The sequence below is a fragment of the Eimeria mitis genome, genomic scaffold (assembly GCF_000499745.2).
Source record: "Eimeria mitis Houghton genomic scaffold, Emh_scaff66, whole genome shotgun sequence".
NCBI lineage: Eukaryota > Apicomplexa > Conoidasida > Eucoccidiorida > Eimeriidae > Eimeria > Eimeria mitis.
This window is the reverse complement of record NW_013574738.1, coordinates 19,122-35,103: the sequence shown is the minus strand read 5'-3', so window position 1 is coordinate 35,103 and position 15,982 is coordinate 19,122. Positions and strand designations below refer to the sequence as shown.

The following is a 15,982-nucleotide window of genomic DNA, read 5'->3' as shown; positions in this document are numbered from 1 at the left end:
ATATATATATATATATATATATATATATATATATATATATATATATATATATATATATATATATACTTTCCCTCCTCAAAGGACAGCAAAAAGAGAAACGAGTCATCCCACTGCGAATCCAAATCTAACAAAAATGCCGCCCGTCTGCAATCGGCTCGAGAAAGCAAAATCTGAACAACGAAACAAAGCAAGTACAAAAGAACAAGACAAACAACCACGATAAGCCAATTCATCATAAACTAATAATACGTGTGCATTATAAAATGCATCTTTATGTAATATATATATATATATATATATATATATATATATATATATATATATATATATATATATATAATACACTGCAGAGATTACAACAAGATACAATAAGAACAGACGCATTCAACGCCACCAAAATAAAAAAGAAGAGAAAATGAAGATAAATTCACGCACTAAAAGAGACTCATAAGACGATGCTTAAAACAAAAACACGAGAAAACAAAATAAATCAATTGGCGTTATTATTATTATCTAGTTCTGCTTCTCCTTGTCGTTGAATAGAGAGAAACGAGGACCCACAGAAGAAGAGATACAAACGATGCAGGCGTCAAACGTGAACCAAGCAGAGACAGAAATAATAAACTAATGAACAAACAGATATATATATTTATATGTTTATATATTTATATATATTTATATATATTTATATATTTATACATATATATGCAGGGAAAAAAGTGTGAACAAACCCACCTAAGTGAGCACAAGTTTGCTCGTTTTCAGCTTGCGAGCGGCAAAGCCCGTGGCTGATCCGGTCCACGTCATGTCGCTGCAGAGGAAACACGCAGAATTGAAATCATAATTATATTTTTATTTATTGATGAGAATAATAAATTTTAATAAATAATTCTCTGCTTTCTATCCCCTATTAAATACACTGCGTGCATCTGTCTACCTCGTTCGTTACTGAACCAGAAATACATCGGTCCTTCACTCAACCGAGGCTGTGCTGCGTACTACTAAAGAAGCTGTTTCGGTCATTTCAGATGATGGCGTGTAAAGAACAAGTTGCTAGCAAGCCAGAGACGAACAGAGAATGCGAATACGACGAATGCAAGTATAGCGAGAGCCCCATAGACGCGTGAACACCCCGGAACTATGCAGAGGCATGTCCGTCGTCTGCTTACTAATGCTTTAATATTTGAGCTGAGAATCTCTCCACCGTCAGAGGAAGCAGCTTAGCTGAGATCGTCCTCGTTATTGCTGCTGGTATCCAGCCGCCCGGGTCAGATTCGTTGAAAAGGGTAACCTCACTCCACACTGCAGCGCAGAAACGCAAATATAAAAAGCAAATTTTAAATAATTTTCACTTTCTATGCAATGTTTTTTCATATTAGTTTCGTGCATCCAGCCGTCGAGCACAATCAGAGTATAACATCTGCTCGGAACAGCACGCGCTTGAACAGCAAACAGTCGAGCACAAATACAGAGAAAAAGGCGACGAAACGATAGAACCATAAACAAACAATACCCTCACTATTAAAGGAAATAAGCGGAATGATAGAATCATAAACAAACAATACACTCAAGAATAGACCGAGCTGAGCTAAGCAGAGCAAATCAACAGCAAGCCCAAGCATGAACGCAGAAACAAGTCCCGCACAATAGGGTGTAAACCAATCTACTCCACTGCTCTTATCGTGCATGCGGCACTAGCAACAAACTGGCTACCCAAAAAGAATACAAGTCCGAACTACAAATTGCAAGTGTTGATGTAAACCTCTACAGAAACAGATGCAGCAGTAAGCTGTTGAAATTCATATATCAATGCGGCAGTAAGCTGTTCATACACGCCACTAAACAAGCAAAAACAGCAGTATGGCTCAGAGAAAGGCGAGCCGAGGCGGCAGCAACTCACAGCCAAAGGGCGTGCAGACTGGCTTTGCAAGATACGCGTTTATGCGGATATCCATACGAACTCGACCCGGCCTGCAACAAACACCGAAATACAGGGAAAATAATAAAGAATAAAACTCAAAATAAACAAAAACAACAGACAACAGAAAGAAAGAGCTTCGCTGAGCAGCGAACAAGCAGTGAAATTGGCACCAGCAAACAGTATGATGAGCAGCAGCTCTAGTCTGAGCTGTATACAGAATAAAAGTAAAAGACTTAATAAAATAACTATAAGAATAAAATAACTATAACAATCCCTCCTACTACACCCTATCAAGCAACGAGTCTGTGCACGCAGCGTACGCCTCGGGTACATCTGGGTGGTGAATGGAGCAGCTCATGGATCCGTATGCGGTGGCCTCTGCATCCGTGGGTTCATCGCCGCCGCTGGTAGTGGTGCTGAGGACGCCGGCGCCTGCACCCGGCTCCGCTTGGCCGTCAGCAGCAGCCGAGCCCGTTCCTACAACCCCTGGCCGCATGTTCAGCCTGCATTTGACTCGCAGTGTCACTACATCCCGCGGATACACCGTAGCCACCCGCCTGAACGCCACGTAGCAGATGTCGTGGCCCGCATCCAAATGCTCCACCACGTGCTGCTCCGTCACGCTCTTGTCCCACGACAGACGCAGCTCAGAATTACTTGCAAACATAGCGTAGCGCCGCGGCTCCACTGGCAGCAGAAAGCGAGCTGAAGGCAAACGCATGCAGCACCAACACCAACCCACACAGATACATACACCCCCGTTGCTCCCTGAGCGGCTCTCAAGCCTGCAGCTGTTCATACACCCGAAACACTCGTTGCATCGCGCATCAAGCAGCACCCTGACAACCAGCCGCAGCTGTATGAAGAAGTGTTTTGTTTGGCTTGTCGGCATGCGGCGTTTGCCTTGCTCTGCTCTCTCTGTGCCCCTCTCACACCTTGTACTGTGTACGATGCATGCAGGTGTTGTTGTTGTGTGTTTATGTTCTTCGTGTGGTTTGTGTTGTTAGCGGGGTGTATGCTCATCATGCTGCTATTCATACAGAGGTAGGGGCCCACCTCTGCAAGCCAAGTTGCCTACACCTGACTCTCCTCTCCAGACCTGAATGCCGTCGTGTGCGTGGACGCAGGGCATGTGGCTCGCTGGCCCCAGCATAGACCGCACGGCTGCGTTCACCAGCAGCGCCGACAGCTGCTGCGCCTCTTGTCTCCTGTCCCAGCTGAATGCCTCGCCTGCTGCTGCTGCTGCTGCCTGCCGCTGCAGTGTGTTGAACCGAAGCCGCTGCTCCTCAAGCCGCGCAAACAAACAGCTCGAGTCCTCAGACCCCAAACCCTCCACTGACATCAACGGCCACAGACCCACAGGCACGCCCCCGCTGCTCCCTGTAGAAATAGGAGGCGAAGGAGATGCAGCAGCAGCAGCAGCTGCTGCTGATGCTGCTGCTCCTTCTGTTGCAGCAGCGGTCTCTGCTGCCACCGTTGACACTGCTGCTGCAGCGTCTGTTTCAGGGTCTGTGGCCGGGCCCACCACCGCTAAGCCCAAGTTTGTTTCTGGTTTATCTCCGCCGGCGTCGAGGCCCTCAGCTGCCTCGGGTTGAACTGTACAGACACCGGCACTGAGAACGCCTCCTGCAGGCGACGGCAGCGGCATCTCCACCCTATTCGCGCTGCTGTTGTTGCTGCTGCTTTCCAGTCGGTCTGTTGCATGCACAAGGGCTGCTGCAGTGTCTGCAGGTATCGACTGCATGCAGCCGCAGCTGTTGCTCTTGCTGCTAGCGAAGAGCGTCTGGTCGCCGGCGGTTTTCCCGGCGCTTCCCTGGCTCATCTCTGCAGCTGGTGCCGTTGCTGCTGCTGCTGCTGCTGCTGCTGCAGCTGCTGCAGCTGCTGCAGCTGCTGCTGCAGCTGCTCTTGTGGCTTGGAGCTCCGCATCCTCTGCAATAAAAATGCCCATAGGGACCCCTTCCTCCCGCCTGCCGTGCTGGTGGTGTTGCTGCTGCTTCCCGCTGCTGTCGAGGGGCTCCTGTGGGGGCCCCCCCCGTCTGCGGCGCTGCAGGCGAAGGCGGCGGCGGCGGCCGCCATGGCCCGGCCGTTGTGCAGCAGCCTGACACCAGTCTGCAGTCAATCGTTCTTCTTTGACGTATATACACCGCAGCCTTCGCGCGAGAAAACGAATCCAGCGTGGCTGCTGTCGCTTCCCCGCCAACGCCTGCTCTGCTGCTGCAGCAGGGATCTCTGACCCGCAGCCTGCGGCCGCCTCTGCTGCGCTGCTGCTGCTGGGGGCCCCAGAGCGGGGCTTCACGCGGCTGGCGCTTCTCCTGCGGCCCATAGAGACGAAGAGAAACAAAAACTGATAAACTATGGGGGGGCGGGCTGCTGCAAACAGCAGAATACCTCGCTGTGGTGTACAGACAGGCAGCTCAATCAAGTAGGGCTGCTGCCGGCAACAACTGGAGACAGAAGAATCAAAATAAAGAGCCGACCCCCCATGCTCCACGTCTGTCGGGCCAGTGAAGCGTTGCAGAGGAGAGAAAGACGCAAAGCAACAGACAAACGGCCAACAGCAACGAAAGGGAAATGCACCAAAAATGCAGCTCAGCGGAGACGCAACGATCCGCCGCAGGCAACACCAGCCTGAGTTGTACGACAAGAGCTGTCAACCCAACAGCTGCAAGTCTGTCGCGCGAAAAGACAGAGAAAAGAAAAAGCGTCGCCAGAGGCAGTAAATACAGGCAGCCTGAGGAGGAGGTAACAACCCCAAGGCCACCAGCAGCCCCACGCATTCAGCAGCAGATGCTGCTGTCGGCAACCGATCAAATGTCAACGCCGCACTATTCAATTAAAGAGAGAATCTGCCGTCCTGCCGGCTGTGCTGTCCGTCAGTGGAGACCATAAAAATGCAGCAGCCTCACGCGGGGCCCCGAAGACGCATACAAGGGGCAGCGAAAAAGCGATGAGACGGCTCAGCTCAGCTCAGCTCGACGGCACTGTACGAGAAGCTTCGTTTTGTTCAACGGGGGGAGGCGGAGACGAATGAAAATACTGCTACCTTACTCGCGGAGGCAACAGAGACTGACAGTCGGGCCCCGCCCTCGCCCTGGCGTTCTCTGTCTCCAGCCAGCGCCTTGCGGGCGCTCCGATTTGCGTTTAAAAAGGGAAATGGAGAAGAAGAGAACGCGTCAGTTTTGGCCACTTGGACGAACCGTCAGCTCCTCAGCTGTACGTACAGGTTGCGGCTAGGACGATGCACCAGTGCCCGCTCCACGAAGAGAGCAGGTGGGAAATACCTCTGCGCACGAACGAGAAGAGGAGGAGTGGTTGAGTTGAATCCCAGCGGCATCAGCAAAGTTTAAATAGGAGAAATACAAAACAATGGTCGGCAGCACACCGCCAGTTCCCCTGGGGCTGTGTGGCGCACCGCTGGGCGGTCGCCTGTTGCGGTAATTTCTACAGAAGACGACTGAACACCAATAGTGCTGCTGTGAAGATATATATTCATTATGATTCGATCAATCAACAGCGTACAGCTGGAGTCAGGCCTTAGCTGCGGCTAAGGACAGACACGTGATGAGGCACACGTAGAAGAACACGAGCGCCTGCACGGGGGTCGACATCCGGGGCTTGAAACGGAATAAAGAGAAAAATATAAACTAATTCCGTATCGAGAGTGGAAATCAATATCTGTTTATAGGTCTTAATTGAACCACTGGGGGAGGCTCAGAGGGCTCGCAGGGGCTTCACGCCATCCTTCTGCCCGCTGTCTGCAGGCCGTCGAGCTGCCACCTGCTGCTGCGGCAGCCCCGCCAATCAGGGTCTTCTCTCCTCTGTTTGTTCTGCATTAGTTGCATTCTTATTTTTAATTATGGTGTTAATACTTGTTCCTTTCTACTTGTTCATGCCCTGGGGCCCGACACTCCTTTCTTGGAATGGATGAAGAAGCCCTTGCCCCCATCGCGGTGGTTCCCTCGCCTCCCTGCTGACGAGCAGCTTGGGCCGTTGGGCGCTTCTCCGAATTTGTTTGGTTAGTTGGGTTCAAGTTTGTTAAGGATTTAACGAATAAAGTGCAGTTTCTTTGGCCTTTGTCTCCCTTCTCTCCCCTGCATGCACGGGTTGGGGGCGTCTTGGGCGTCGTCCTGTCCCTTGCGGTTCGTTCCATCGACGGCTGATCTTTCTTCGCCTTTCCCTCCGTTTCCGACTCTGCTGCGGAATCCACGTGAAGGAGGAATACAGCAGCAGCTGAGGACGCCAAGCAAAGAGCGCTGACGGCGGCACGTCATCTGTGGCCCCGCCACCAGGACGGAGTGTCATGCTGGGTGTTGGCTTGAACTGCGTGCAATGGTTTATAGGAGTCTTTGGTTCAGTTGCAGACGACGAACATGTTTCATACGGGCCTCGACACATCCTCCCACTAGGTGCTGCTAAAAGAGCAGAGCGGAACTCTATCCGCAGTCACCGCTTCAGTGCAGCATGGGCGTGAAGAAGATGGCAAAAGGCAGCAACATGACGACGCTGTTGTTTCTCTTCCTCCTAATTGCGGCTGCAAAACTGAGCTACGCCGCAGGGGACGCCCTGGGGACCCCTTCCACTCTACTGCCCCCCCAAAAGGACGTTGGCCCAGCGCCTGGGGGGGGCCTGAATGATGCAAAGGCTACGTGGGAGTCTGCCGCTGCTGGTGCAGCGCCAGTCAAAGACAGCGCTAAAGAAAGTGCTCCTGCAGCAGCAGATTCTCCCGCCTCATTGCGAAACTTTGGCGGCCAGTCGCTCCCGCTCGGCCCCTCAAGAGGCCTGAGCGGGCCCCCTTTGTCTGCCGTCCCCCCCTACTATCGACAGCAACGAGGAGCAGCTGATGCGGTTTGTTCGATAGGTGAGTTGAATTCAAGTTTTGCAAAAAGACTATAAAGCTGCTTTTCTTTTCCGTTTTTGTTTTTCCTTTCGTTGTTTCTGCTGTTTCTTCTTCTCGTGAAAGCTAAGCATACACCAAGTGACGCCCGTTTCCAGCTGCTGTGCCGCTGTGTTTCTTCAGGGCTGCGGCTGGCGTTTGACTGCGCGTTGCGGCGGGTCATCGCCTTTGGGGTGCGAGATCACTTGATAGAGAAATACAAACTGCCAATGGTTGCCCTCGATCTCTGCCAAAGCGAAATTTTGCTAGACGTCGAGCAGTGCATTCCGGTAGAATTCACAGACCTCTTTCCTTCAGATACATTCATCGAGGTAACCCACCAAATTTCAAAGACGAAACTCGGTGGTTTCAGCCAGCGCTTATTACCTGTTTGGGGTTGTCTATGATTCATGGTTTCGCTGCTCTTCATACTGTATAGAAACTAGCGGGACAGTGTAGACCTGCATTCGTTAGGAAGAGGCGGGGGTGCGGTGGGGAGAGGGCAGTGGGAGTGTTTGTTTGGCTGTTTTTTTGTATTAATATGAACGGCGTTGCGGCGTGTATTTACAGGTGGTTCGGAACAAGCGGCTGTTGGTTGGCACCATGGACTTCAGTGTATTTCCGCAGTTGGCGTCTGATCAGGGGTATACGTCGGGGTTTTACCCCGAGCTTGTTCAAGCTGTTGTTCGGGAGTTGACAGTAATAGCCCTGCAAAACCCGGGGCTTCGTCGTGAGTTGGTGGGCGACCGCGAGTTGAATATCAGCATTCTGGATCAGCCCTTCAGCAAACGGCTGAAAGACGTGAAAGCCGCAGTGGCGCAGGAGTTGTTCTGGAACGCCGCATGCAATGAAAACGCCAGAGGTCCACACAGCTTGCAGCATGCGAGAGCCGCGGCTGGTCTGAACGACACTCTGGGGGGAGATGGGAGTTTGCCTTGGCACGACGGAATGATGTGTGGTGAGACGTCTGGGAGTTCGTCTTCTTGTCTGTTGCTGGGCTGTCTGTCGCCGTGGCGCGATATACCCAAAGATATTTTAATCGGTGTAACGCACGTCAAATTCAGCACACCGATGAACTTGGTGGCTGCCGTACATCGCGGAGAGGTGCACATGACTGACGTCGGCACCATTGCATCGGCTTACTTGCCAGAGAAATACAATTTCCTGCCGCTGCGAGAAGTGCTGGAACCCTCCTGCACAATAGGCGCGTGGAAGAGTTTCTTCCTGATGCGGGACCCATGGAGCCGTCGGCGACGCGATCGCCGACACAGTACGGCAGGGCAAGAACGAAGGAAATCAGCAAGGGCGGCAACAGAGGCATTTCAAACGGATGCGGGGGCAACGACCTCGCCGCTTAACACAAATACAGGGAACAGCAACCTAGAGAGGTCACCTTCGGGCTTCTCGTCAATGTCGATGACACCTGCAGATATGGACAGAGAGAGGAGACCTAGTGGATCATCATTTTGGGGGGAAACTCAGCAGCATATGGAAAGCGGCGAAGGGCTGCAGAGCTGGGAAGAGCGGATGCAGCAGACGCGCCGTTTGTTCTTCAAGCTCTACGGCGTACAGACAGAAAGCTCCCCAACGGCGAACAACAGCAGCAGCAGCAGCAGCAGCAGCAGCCAGCAGAGCCCAGCGAACGGCGTTGGGACTGCCGGGGCCAACGCGGTCAACACAAGCAGAAACGCGGATACGGACACCGCTGCGTTTGAGGAGAAGACGCTGGTGAAGCTGCAGGCAGTCGATCATTTCTTATTCTCCTACTTGTTCCCCGAGGACTTCAGGATCTACAGTGTGCGAAAGTAAGGAACTGCTCTGGTGCCCCCCAGTTTCCGGCTCCCCAGTCCATCTGCATCGCCATGCGTTGGTGTTTGGATCCGCGTTGTTCTGTGGGTCTTTCTGCATTCCCTTGCCTCTGTATAACATTTGTTTGTCTCTTCCTTCGTCTGCTTCATTGCCGCAGGCTGACAGACTTGTCGTCTGTGCTGAGCGATGGCGAACCCGTAGGAGCCTTCGGCTACGGCCTGGCGGGCCGAGGTGGACGTCGGCGGATTTCTTCGGCTTCTGCGTGGCGCTGTCACGCGCAGCAGAGGCGAGGTCCGAGTAGTTTGATTGGCTCACGGTTCAGGAGGGAGCCGATGGTGCCTCGCATGGCCGCCGGCCTTCGCCCAGCAGGTGCATGCGACTTGCAAGCAACATATGCGCGTCAAGCAGGGCGGCAGTACGACGGAGTGGTGGAGTTTCCAGGGCCCCTTGTTCCCCTGGCAGCCTTCTTCGCGAAGAGCAGAGACCCAACGTGCAGAGGGCTCCCTAGGCGGCCTGTGAGGGCTGTGGCGGAGAAGCAGGCGGCGCTAGGCGCAGCGGCATCAATGCCGTCGCCGCTGCTGTCTGTGCACTGGTACCTGTGCTCCGTCGGTGCATTGGTTGCAATTTTATTTGCCTTCTTTTGAGATGCATTGAATGCATATGATGCATTCAGTTGATTGGAAAACGAGGCCGGCCTGTTGCTGAGAGGAACGGACGTTCAATGCCGCCTGGATAGGCAAGACGAAAGGTCTTCCTCCTCGTGCTCATCTGTGTCAACAGGTCTTTCTACACAGCGAGACCCACACACAGGTTTCTGAGCCTCGTTCGCCCTAGCAGAACCAACAACAGTGCTTCCCTTTGTCAGCGTCGGTGGAGAGCTCGCAGCCTCACGCGCAGGAGGGTTGCCAGCCCCGCGTTTCGCTTCTCTCGGACCTGTGAAATGCCTTGGCGAAGATTACAACAGGTCGCAGAACTACTTTTGTCCTTGGACAGGAACGAGTCATTTGTCACATAAGTGTCTTGTAAGAAAACAACGACACTTGCTGCACTTCTTGTCTAGAGAAACGACTGAAAATCAGTGCAATATGCTAGCATGCCGCAATTAGCCGCGCGGTTGACGCAAAGCAGAAGCTATGTAGAAACTCGGTTTCTGTCCTTCAGAATGCGTGACTGCGCTGTCAAAGGTAGTTGTTGCTGTTAAGCCGCTACAGCCGTGGCGAGGACGGCATGAGAAGCCCCTGCCTCTTGATCCTTCACGGCGAAGTTCGCCACTAAAAACGAAAAACAGAGAGGTGATTACTGAACAACTATATGACAGACACCTCGCTATCAGTTCATGACGTCTTCACGCGCCAAGCCGTTTATTCCGAAGTCTACTGCGTCAGCCGGTGCAAAGCGACAAAATTTTGTTCTATTTCGTGGAGCTCAGGGGCGCACAGGACCTGCGGCGATGATCGCAAGGCGGCGAACCAAACACAGAACAATAAGGACAAGGAAGAGCCTCACGAACTGCTAGTGAACCCAGCTTAACCACCAGCAGAATACAGACTCACCAGGCTGTGCAAGGGCCCCCCTAGGTCGGCATTTCGTAGCTCCTCAAGAGTTCCTGCAAACGCACGTCTCACACGTTCCAGTTGTCCCAGCTGACTCCGTGCGAAATTGAGCTAGCTACTGAGTTTATACACTTCTAAGGTCGCGATTTCTGTCTGTGAACCCCTTGCAGCAGGCCTCCTTCTGTTATGCCAGCACTTCCTCTTCTCACCAGAAACAATCGCCTGGTCGTCTGCCCCTACTCGCGCCAAGCCGAACGCCAAAATATTCAGTGCGCCCTCTGCAAAGCCAAGCAGTCGCAGTTCACTAGCCTGCAGTAGTTGAGGAGGCAGCTGAGTAGCAGGTGGAGACGAGCATCCGTGTACGTGCACACCCCAAACTCTAGGGGAAGATGAGGCGAACTACTTAACTCTGAATGAAACAAAATATAAGTGGGTTCTGTGCTCATACCGTCATTTTCCATCTCTGCTGCCTCGAGGAGCTGCTCGATGGCGACGTTGACGGTCATAAATCTGTCAGATGCAACGACAGACAACATGAATCAAAAAAAAACAAACAAATATGAAAACGCTAGCGGGCGATAACTCGTGGAAACCGTGAAATGTTGCGTTTTGCATCGTATAAAGGGAAGCAAACGCTTAGGGAAGCAAACAAAAGGAGATCAATGGACCTCGGGGGCTCGAAGATGTCGTTTCCCTTCATCATATTCTCGACTGTCTGCTCTTTAACTTTAATATCTGCACAAATATAACACCGACACGCCGCCAACAGCAACTGCTGAGTAAATTTCATGCGGGTAAGGAAACTCAGCGAAGCATGGCAGCGCATTCCTCCTCTACTCACCCAAGAGGCACAACGTGTGCATGTTGTTCGCCCTGTTCTTCTTTATCTTCTCGTAGAAACTCACGGGTTTCCAACCGCCATCAAAGAATGGAATCGAGACCGTTTCGCCGAAGCGATACAACTTCAAGCAAAAATGCACAACGCGTTCAAAGCAGCAAACAATAGCTCGTCTGCACGCATATCCAACTTTTCTTCGAATCAAAAACTCTTAAAAAAGATATTCAGATTACCTGCAGGCCACTGGCGGCGACAGCGCTCATAATTGAAGCGTTGTGAACAACTTTCACCGTTATGCCTCTCTGCCTCGCCCGCAGATACAAATCCGCGTGTGTAGTCGCACTGGACGCAAATAGCCACACATAAATAATACAAGTATTCTACACATATATTTAACCGTAAACACGCAAACATATATATATATATATATATATATATATATATATATATATATATATATATATATATATTTCGTTCATTCACACGATATGTTCACGCTACATATATTGGTATTTCAGGGACGCAGGCTCACCAAAAAGGGTCGCCGACTACAAGGCAGACGACTCGTTTACTGGTTGCAGCTTCCAACATGGCCTCTGCCTTTCCCTCAACGAAGTCTCTGTCTGCTAATACGATCGGTTTCTCAAAGAAACGTTCCTGTACACAAAACCTACGACATGCCACAGCACCTTGCGCGCGGGGTTTCCCCTCCCCACCGTGCAGTTGAGCCCATCTAAGTCAAGAGGAAACATCGCGTTCGATGCCTCTATATTTTATGAAATGCTCCTCTCACAAGTCGGCTGGCGTCTACATTGAGGGTAGCTGTGTAGTTCTCGAGATAGACGATGTCCGCCGCGCGAATCTCCTCAAGGCCGCGGATGGTGACGTCGCGCTCATCATTTAAGCCGAGTCCCACCAGTGTCAAGACCATCTTAAAAGCTATCCTGAAGATATCCCTCGGGTGGTAATCTTATGAAGTCGTCAAACCATCGAAAGGCGCGTGCAGACAGACCACTGCTCGCCGGTCGATTCAGAACGGTCGCGAGGACGGGGAAACGTTGAAATATTGCTCAAACACATAAAACACAGGGTATATATTATTATAAACCTTTGTACACCCAAACGAAACAAGATCTACACGCTGAGTTCTTTATCTCTCGCCTTTAAGGATGCCCATTTCGGCGGTTGGGATCAACCGAATTTGAGGCGACGCACGGAGCAGAAGACCGGAAATTTTTCCATAAACAATCCATACAGCTTCGATGTTGTTAATTCTGTCTACTGGAGTATTGTTAAGGTGAAAATTGACATTTTTCAGATGGGCAGGCGGTTCCCCTTGACCTTGCATGTCCACGTCTGCTCATAGAAAGCCCCACGCTGCCATTCTGTCCGCCAACTGGTCCTGAAGAGTTTTCCGTCTTCTTAATATTGACACTTTACATTATCCACAAGACTGAATAGTATGAGGCTTACACTTTTCAACGCCTATTCACGGCGCACTCTGCGCGCTTGCGACGATTCGTAAACTCAGCTAACAAAGGCTGCCTGCGTGCATCCACGGATATCACCAACACGCGAGAATTCAAGGAATAAGCCACATATGTTGTAAAAGCAATGCTATCCATCATTTTCGAGCCCCAAGGAGAGCTCAGAGTTTCACGTATGGCTCGGCAGCTCGACTGCTAACAAAAGGGGGCGGGAAAATCGCCTCATGAACGGGTGGTCATCAGCGCATTCTTACAGAAGGCGGAAAGATGTCGACTTTTGCGGTAAGCCCTTTACTGTTGCTGCTGCGGATGGCCCGCGTTGTGCAGCTGCTTCCTCCACATCGATCGGCTCAGCTGTTGTGCACAGTGAAGATATGCGTAGCGTCTGCCCACATGGGTTTTGCCGCTTCATCTCTTTGACCCTTCCCGCCTAGGAACATCCCCAGTTACATGCAGGCAGTGCACATAGTGGAACGAGAAACTGGCCCGGCAACTGGAAGCGCGAGTGCCGTGGCGACTTAGCGCAGACCAGGCGATTGAAGAAAGTTGGCATTTGGGCTACTCATCATGTGAGTGTTTGGTCTCAGAGGCGACGAATTGTGCAGGATATCTCCCGCATCACTCGTGACCCTCCCCACGGAGTGAAGGCCTCCCCCTTTTCGGACAACATGATGTATTGTCATGCAATCATCAACGGGTGCGCATTGTCCGTTCTTCCGGCACACCTTGCTTAGTTCAACACAAATGCAGACCCCAGGGAGAGCAAGAACCGCTATTACTTCTCTTGTCGTTTGAACTGTCTTGCAATCGGCTGCAGGCCAGAAGATACCATGTGGGAGACAGGCACCTTCCACTTGCTAATCAAGTTTACAGAGGACTACCCGACCTCTCCCCCAAACGTCCGCTTCCTGACGCGAATGTACCATCCGAACATTTATTCAGATGGAAAGATATGTTTGGACATATTGCAGAACCAGTGGAGCGCAATGTATGACATTGCAGCTGTGCTCACTTCAATTCAAAGTCTGCTAAGCGACCCCAACCCTGACTCTCCAGCCAACCCCCAGGCAGCGAAAATGCTCGTCAACAACAAAGTTGAGTACGATAGGCTTGTTCTGGTACGTATCGGCAGTACGTTTCTCAGCTGCTGCTGTTTCACTGCAAGTTCGCTACTATGATGCGGTTCACCACACCTGATCATACCGATGCAGATGCTAGTTTTGGGGGGCTGCTGCTTGTCAATGCTTGCCTTTCAGGAATGCGTCGAAGACAGCTGGGCGATTCCAAATTTGCCGGAAGGCACGTTTGACGATGAGTAGATTTTTCGTGGCCGTGTGCAGCGCTCAGCCCGAGCAGTTGTCAGCAGCCAGAAAAGCTGACTTCTGTGTTTGGCGGGCGTTTTGCTTTGAAGCTACCCGACAGGCACCTGTCGGCGAGAGCATACACCAATTTGACGGCACGGTTGGCTAGTTTGCACCACGAGGCGTAGCGTACTGCATGTGCTGCGCCGGCACTGCCCCGCGGGCCGAAATTGCGTGCTACCGTTTTTTAGACCTTCATACGACTCCAGCGAACTGGAGACGTGTCTACCATATGTTTCAGATTGCTTGCGTCGCCACAGCGGATGTGAAAGCAAAAGCGTACGATGTTTCGAAAGTTTAGCTCCTATGTTCCACATTAATGGACTAAGCAACCTCACAGGGCCTCAACCCCATTCAAGGGCCACAGCCGCAAGAAAAAGCCCGAATGGAACGCGCAATAAGGCATTTAATGTTTTAACGCCTTGAAACTATCCCTGTGTAAGAGGGCACCGAATGTGTACCCCCAATGGATTCAGTGCGGTTCCTTCAGTCGTTTGAAGCGTCGGGTGCGGGCCCGCTAAGCTCATCCGTTGAGCATAGCTTGAAGTATTCTTCAAGACGAGGTATCTGCAGGACCCAGCCGATCACACACGCAGACCTTTCCAACAGCGGGTTAGAAGCGCATGCAAAGTCAGTGTTAACTGTTAACTATTCGGATGGAATGCGTGCTCGTTGCTGACCAGCTTTTCAAATTCACGAAGTTCCTCCGCGTCCATCCACATCAGTCGTCTCCCTTGCCTGTGCAGTGCGTTACACCACAGAGACACAGAACACTCAATTTCATAGCTCCATTAGTCCGTGTTGTTTGAAGAATTTATTGGCCCGCCCAGAACACGTTCCCCCACTCACCTATCCACGAAGCACAGGACAGGTTCTAGCTCCCCGTCTTGGTCTCTCTTTGCGTTGAAAACAAAGCATTGCTTTCCGGATGGGAGCTGTAAAACGCATGCATTCATTGTAAGCATCTACATTCAAGGATAGTGGAAAACGGAGAAGTCATGACAGCCAGCGTCCGTGTCGCTGGCTACGCATTAGGGGGGCAAACCTTTGCAAAGAGAGTGTACCTGCCGCCAGCTATCTGCCGCTTGGGCTGCTAAGGTTGGCGGTGGCTACACGAGACCTCTAATACTGAGCGTGGATATTGCGGACCTCCACACTGGGGGACTTCAAATCCGGGCTAAACCAGTACTCCTTGCGAGTGCGTCTTCCGTAAGTTGCCCTGTCCGCCTCGTCGGGGGTCTCCGAAAAATTAGGCGGCGCGGTCAAAGATGAGCTGAAGCGCGTCTGGGGAGTTCTTCTTCCATGTCCAGCGAGGAAACCATCAGTTGTGCCGATTAGGCGATGGATCTGGCGCACTAGACGCGCATGGCCGATCATGTTTTCTTATGATGTTCACAGCCTTCCCGGTGCTAATATACTATTATATGGAAAAACACCATGCTAAGGGATGGACTTTCTGCAGAAATGTCTGTTCTTCTCTACAGAGTGTCGCATCGGATGCAGTTCACAGCCTACGGCTGCAAGGAGACGTCCACTACCAGTCAAAGGTGGAAATACAGACCAAACGTGACGCTAATTACCAATTAAAGGCCATTTCAGCATAAAGAAAATGGCGCGGGATGTTCAAGTCGCGCAGAAATCTTGAAAAGAATGTTGTGATGCGCACATCCGACAGCCGGCATTCGGGTGTACATGCAGCGCAGCGTGTGATCTCAGCTGAGCAGCTGAGGCATTCATCATTTTATCATATTTAGTCGATTTCTGTCCATATTTCTTGGGACACTTTGCTTCCTTCCGATAGTACTTCAACGCAGGAAGGCTCCAAAATGTCGGACATCGAGTCGCAGAGAGTCCTCGGGGCTGGAATCCCGAGGACTGGCAGATTGATTGACGTCGGTAAGCGGATACACACACGAGAAACTTCTAATCACTAGCTAATGCAACTTCTTTCAGCCTTCCCAAATATTTCTATGGACAAGCAAGTCTATCTACTTCCCAGTCGATCGTGGAGGACAATTCATGGACAATATCCTAACACAGGTCGATTGTCCTGATAACGTTGATTCAACTTGGAGTATACGTCCTCTCCTGTGCAATGTCCTCGGCCTTCGAGGTGAGATATCACTAGGATGACCCCTGA

The 15,982-nt window shown here is 51.3% G+C and overlaps 5 protein-coding genes across 5 annotated transcripts; 2 read left to right on the top strand and 3 right to left on the bottom strand.

Moving 5' to 3' along the window:
* Window positions 1–735: 735 nt before the first annotated feature.
* On the bottom strand, window positions 736–4,244 carry EMH_0060680 (Protein containing a possible START(Steroidogenic acute regulatory (STAR) related lipid transfer) domain, related; the record flags this gene model as incomplete). Its single annotated transcript, XM_013501270.1, has 5 exons — window positions 736–811; window positions 1,170–1,302; window positions 1,901–1,971; window positions 2,206–2,626; window positions 2,978–4,244. 5 exons carry the CDS (start codon window positions 4,242–4,244, stop codon window positions 736–738), a joined length of 1,968 nt encoding a protein of 655 aa, XP_013356724.1.
* A 2,153-nt stretch (window positions 4,245–6,397) lies between these two features.
* On the top strand, window positions 6,398–9,247 carry EMH_0060570 (uncharacterized protein; the record flags this gene model as incomplete). Its single annotated transcript, XM_013501269.1, has 4 exons — window positions 6,398–6,779; window positions 6,939–7,126; window positions 7,365–8,599; window positions 8,761–9,247. The coding sequence occupies 4 exons, from the start codon at window positions 6,398–6,400 to the stop codon at window positions 9,245–9,247; spliced, it is 2,292 nt and encodes a 763-aa protein (XP_013356723.1).
* Window positions 9,248–9,976: 729 nt separating this feature from the next.
* EMH_0060460 (diphthine synthase, putative) lies at window positions 9,977–11,925 on the bottom strand (the record flags this gene model as incomplete). Its single annotated transcript, XM_013501268.1, has 8 exons — window positions 9,977–10,045; window positions 10,157–10,209; window positions 10,366–10,434; window positions 10,605–10,666; window positions 10,825–10,891; window positions 10,998–11,183; window positions 11,540–11,651; window positions 11,788–11,925. 8 exons carry the CDS (start codon window positions 11,923–11,925, stop codon window positions 9,977–9,979), a joined length of 756 nt encoding a protein of 251 aa, XP_013356722.1.
* Window positions 11,926–12,748: 823 nt separating this feature from the next.
* Window positions 12,749–13,800, top strand: EMH_0060350 (ubiquitin-conjugating enzyme e2, putative; the record flags this gene model as incomplete). The annotated part of the gene is made up of 4 exons (XM_013501267.1): window positions 12,749–12,763; window positions 13,069–13,178; window positions 13,299–13,599; window positions 13,738–13,800. 4 exons carry the CDS (start codon window positions 12,749–12,751, stop codon window positions 13,798–13,800), a joined length of 489 nt encoding a protein of 162 aa, XP_013356721.1.
* Window positions 13,801–14,328: 528 nt separating this feature from the next.
* On the bottom strand, window positions 14,329–15,219 carry EMH_0060240 (uncharacterized protein; the record flags this gene model as incomplete). The annotated part of the gene is made up of 4 exons (XM_013501266.1): window positions 14,329–14,409; window positions 14,523–14,580; window positions 14,692–14,777; window positions 14,992–15,219. 4 exons carry the CDS (start codon window positions 15,217–15,219, stop codon window positions 14,329–14,331), a joined length of 453 nt encoding a protein of 150 aa, XP_013356720.1.
* Window positions 15,220–15,982: the final 763 nt, after the last annotated feature.